This window comes from Scylla paramamosain, chromosome 38 (assembly GCF_035594125.1).
Source record: "Scylla paramamosain isolate STU-SP2022 chromosome 38, ASM3559412v1, whole genome shotgun sequence".
In the NCBI taxonomy this organism is placed as follows: domain Eukaryota; kingdom Metazoa; phylum Arthropoda; class Malacostraca; order Decapoda; family Portunidae; genus Scylla; species Scylla paramamosain.
The window spans coordinates 11,931,235-11,936,234 of record NC_087188.1 but is presented as its reverse complement, the minus strand read 5'-3'; the positions used below and the strand labels follow the sequence as shown (position 1 = coordinate 11,936,234).

At 42.2% G+C, this 5,000-nt stretch overlaps 1 protein-coding gene across 3 annotated transcripts in view; it reads right to left on the bottom strand.

Annotated features, from left to right (window-relative positions):
* The window catches only part of LOC135091779 (mucin-12-like), a 126,860-nt gene that overhangs the window by 16,926 nt on the left and 104,934 nt on the right, over positions 1-5,000 (bottom strand). The window contains exon 1 of one of the 3 annotated variants that reach the window (XM_063989739.1): positions 2,995-3,240. The exons of 1 other annotated variant lie outside the window; for it this stretch is intronic. Coding sequence is in view for 1 of the 2 variants with exons in the window: in XM_063989737.1 (XP_063845807.1) it covers positions 1,724-1,846 (123 nt within the window). In the remaining variant the exon portion in view is untranslated. Of the gene's footprint in view, positions 1-1,723; positions 2,020-2,994; positions 3,241-5,000 lie in introns of those variants that run through there. One more of the 3 variants, XM_063989737.1, reaches the window with a different exon arrangement.

Here is a 5,000-nt window from a genome sequence, read left to right as displayed (position 1 = left end):
TCTCTCTCTCTCTCTCTCTCTCTCTCTCTCTCTCTCTCTCTCTCTCTCTCTCTCAAAGTTAATGCCATTTATATTATACTGGGTATCAGAGAGAGAGAGAGAGAGAGAGAGAGAGAGAGAGAGAGAGAGAGAGAGAGAGAGAGAGAGAGAGAGAGAGAGAGAGAGAGAGAGAGAGAGAGAGAATATGACACACATTAGGAAGAAAGAAAAAGAGAAAAAGACAAAAAGATAAAAAAGATGAAAAGGATAAATAAACAAAGATAAAAAAAAAAGCAAATATGAATAAAAAAAAATACAACTAATTCATCACAAGGGAAAAAAAAGGAAAAAAGAAAAAAAGAGGAAAAGAGGCAGAAATGAGGCCGCCACAAAATTAAAAACCTCAAAATTCTCACCAACATTTTTTCTTTTTTTTTTTTCAGAACGCGAGTGAAATTAAAATCTTACCTTTAATGGGGAAGGGTTAAATTATTATTATTATTATTATTATTATTATTATTATTATTATTATTATTATCATACGCCTCTCTCTCTCTCTCTCTCTCCACAACATGTTAATATTATTGAACTCTTGAATTCTGTTTAGTTTCCCTGGAGAGAGAGAGAGAGAGAGAGAGAGAGAGAGAGAGAGAGAGAGAGAGAGAGAGAGAGAGAGAGAGAGAGAGAGAGAGAGAGAGAGAGAGAGAGAGAGAGAGAGAGAGAGAGAGAACCGTTATGAGAAAGTAGTGAGAATGTGATGAAAAAAGAAAAGAAGAAATACTGCTTTCAGAGAGAGAGAGAGAGAGAGAGAGAGAGAGAGAGAGAGAGAGAGAGAGAGAGAGAGAGAGAGAGAGAGAGAGAGAGAGAGAGAGAGAGAGAGAGAGAGAGCGTGGATACAAAAAAAAATATATATATACAAAGCTTTCATGAAAATACATTTGAGAGCAACAAGCAACTGAAAAAAATGTAAACAAATAAACAAATAAACAAATAAACAAACTTTCATAACACGTAAAAACAACACAGGTAAAAAAAATAAATAAATAAACAAATAAATAAATAAATAGTACTCTATTTTGGACAAACTTAAAATATTATACCGCTCTACTTGTAATGATTTTAATTCACTTTTCTAATCAGACTCCTTTGCACCTTTATATTAGGTCAGGTTAGGCTGTGGTAGGGTAGGGTAGGGTAGGGTAGGGTAGGTTAGGTTTTCAGTTAAGGTAAGGTTAAGGTAGATTATGTCAGGTAAGGTTTAAGGTAGGTTAGGTTAGGTTAGGTTGGGGAAAAGTGATGGGATATTAGGTTAGGTTAGGGTATGTTAACGTAGGGTAAGGTTGGTTTACATTAGGTTAAGTTTGGTAAGGGTTAAGGTGAAGGTATCCACGCCCACACTTAAAACACCCACACACACACACAGAGAGAGAGAGAGAGAGAGAGAGAGAGAGAGAGAGAGAGAGAGAGAGAGAGAGAGAGAGAGAGAGAGAGAGAGAGAGAGAGAGAGAGAGAGAGAGAGAGAGAGAACCCCTCTCCTCATCCATTCTTCATTCCTCATTTCCTCCTCCTCCTCTTCCTACTACTACTACTACTACTACTACTACTATTGCCAGCACTCCACCCATCCTCCACCTCCATTCCTCCTCCCTCCTTCTCCTCTCCCTCCATTCCTAATTTCTTCCTCCTGCTACTACTACTGCTACAACAGTCTACACATCTTATTCTTGAGAACTCTTGGAAATACCTGGAAAACGCGGGAAACTGAGGAAAATATTGACGAACAGACGCGGGCAGGGAGGAGGGAAGGTCTCGGTCTGGGTCCTGATATTTTCACGGCGGACGTTCTGAACGGGGCTGCAACATGCATTTTATTTAAGCTTTTTATTTGGGGTTTATTTGTTTATTTCCGTGGTTAATTCTGGCTTTTTTTCACGTCTGTGTCTGGAAACACACGGATTTAACTAAATATTCATGTATAAGCAGGGAGGGAGGCAGGGAAAATGTCCGTCTCGACCCTTATTCTTGTGTACGGCAAATAATTTTGAAACTCGTGAGAAGAAAGAAGCCTAGACTGGACTGCACTATATATTCTAACCTGCCATATACTTCAGCTAACACACTGACCATTGACAGAAAGGGACTGGAATGGAGAGATGTCTTGGGCCTCGGTATCCTGATGACGTCATTGATGACGTCACATTTTCAGATACGTCCGTTAATCCATTTTGAAATTGACCCCTCGAAAAAACGGAACTAGACTGGAATGCTTTATATATTCTGACTTGCCATATACTTTAATTAATATCTGGAATATAAAAACATTTCCAGCCTGACTAATAATAAAGAAAAATCCAAAACACAATCTGTAATTTTCACGAACGGGGCTACAAAAAACTTATACTATCGAGAAGGAAAACACAGCCAGACTTGATTATGTTACATATTCTAAACACAAAAAATCTTTACTTTTCAGATAAATAAAGAAAACACAAATTTATCGTCATATAAAGAAAATATTTTTTTCAAATCTAGCAACGGACTTATCTTAAATTTGAAAATACGAATTGTTACTCTAGGTTTTATTGGATATTATTACTTGGGATACATTTCTTATATTTTTAAGTCTTAAATCAAACACCAAAACAAATCCTAGGCGCGCTAATAAAAAAAACGAAAATTTATAGTGACGAAAGTGTTATTTTAACCGGAAACAAAACAAAAGCTAGGCATGATTTCATTATGTATAATAATTTGTTATACTTTTCTATTAATGAATTAAATGTCAAAACAATGCAAACTCCACTAATAAAAAAAATAAAATGATGATATAGAGCCGAAGTAGTTTTTTTGCACCACTCCTCAATACCTCCTCCTCCTCTCCCCTCCCCCTCACACTCCTCCTCTCCCCTCCACCTCCACCTCCTCCACTACTCCTACACAGCGAGCCTTTATATCACCTGGAAACACCTGCAAAACACTCGAATATACGCTAAATATGTGACGGAAAATTGTTACCTTAGCTGCGGCGGAGCGGGGCGGGGATCGGAGGGGCTTGTCGGGGCTAGACGGGGTTAGCCAGGTCAGGGGACCAAGGATACCGTACTGTGGTGTGGTGTGGTGTGGTATGCTGTGGTGTGGTGTGGTGGTGTGCTGTGGTGTGGTGTGGTGCGGTGGTGTGGTGTGGTGTGATGTGGTGTTAACACTAAACTCCCACAAGGTTAACTGCCCTGTGTGTGTGTGTGTGTGTGGCGCCGATCAGAGACGCGACACAAAGCTGTATAATTGGTGTTTAACCCTTAAACTGCCACTTGGTGTGTGTGTGTGTGTGTGTTCGCACTACTTCAGTTGTTTGTTTATGTATATAAGAATATATGTATGTATGTATGTATGTATGTATGTATGTGTGCTTAGATTAGAGTATGTACTGTACATTAGAATACGGTACGTTAGGTCGTTAATATAGGAAGGGAAGGGTAGGGTTAGGGTACATTAGGTTAGGTTAGGGAAGTGGAGAGAGAGAGAGAGAGAGAGAGAGAGAGAGAGAGAGAGAGAGAGAGAGAGAGAGAGAGAGAGAGAGAGAGAGAGAGAGAGAGAGAGAGAGAGACTGCAAGCTTTCAAGTTCATGAGGTTTACGTGTTAAGAGTAAGGCAACCATTGGATTAGGTTGGGTTAGTCAAGGAAGATTAGGGTAGGAGGTGCTTACGGTGCGAACTTCCGTTAATGAGACTTACCTGTAACTCCAAGGTAATAATTGGGTTAACGAGGAACGGATCAGATAATAACACCTGGAAAAACCTGAAACGTGACCCTCACACCGGAAGTCCCCCTTACCAAGTCTTCCCCAGCACCCTCTATCCTCCCTCCTCCTCCTCTTCTAACACCGCACCTTCCTCCTCCTCCTCTTCTTCTTCCTCTGTGATACTGGAGACAAATGTAACTGAGAATGATTGCTTCTCTTATAAAGGCCGATGAACCTCCTCCTCCTCTTCCTCCTCTTCCTCCTCTTCTTCCTCCTCCTTACACGTCAAGCTGCATCGCCTCCTTGTCTCTTCCTTCCTATTTATCCCTACTCCACTACCTTCCTTCCTCGTTTTCCGCCTTTCCTTCCTTCTCTTCTTCCTTCCTCCCTCCTCCTTCTCCTCCTTCTCTTCTGCTTTCTCCTACACCTCATCCACCATAAAGTATATGAATTTTGCCTCTCTTCCTCCTCCTCACACTTTTACCTCCTCCTCCTCCTCCTCCTCCTCCTCCTCCTCCTCCTCCTCCTCCTCCTCCTCCTTCTCCTCCTCCTCCTCCTCCGTCAGGTGCAGAAGACAAGTCCTCGTGACCCACATCGGCCCCGTTAGCGCATTCTTCCCCCCTCTTACCTCCCCACCTCTCTCTCTCTCTCTCTCTCTCTCTCTCTCTCTCTCTCTCTCTCTCTCTCTCTCTCTCTCTCTCTCTAACCGTTACTCTCCGTTACTTTCCTCACTCTCACAAACTCACTTCCTGACTCTCTCTCTCTCTCTCTCTCTCTCTCTCTCTCTCTCTCTCTCTCTCTCTCTCTCTCTCTCTCTCTCTCTCTCTCGCTTCGCTGATAAGATAACTGTACCGCCCACCTTCTTCAGGAGACGAACAGTGAAGAAGAAGAGGAGGAGGAGGAGGAGGAGGAGGAGGAGGAGGAGGAGGAGGAGGAGGAGGAGGAGGAGGAGGAGGAGGAGGAGGAGGAGATGGCGTAACTGGCTTCCTACTCCGTATCAGTGTTTCTTGTTTGTTTGTCCTCTGATCTCTCTCTCTCTCTCTCTCTCTCTCTCTCTCTCTCTCTCTCTCTCTCAAATATGACGACACAAGTTTTAAGACGCAGAATGATTAAAAGTAGCAGAGAGAGAGAGAGAGAGAGAGAGAGAGAGAGAGAGAGAGAGAGAGAGAGAGAGAGAGAGAGAGAGAGAGAGAGATCCTGGCTTTCATTCTATGCCTGTTTCTCTCCATCAGCTCACCTGGCCAGCTGTCACCTCGCTAATTAAGCTAATATTACACCTGTA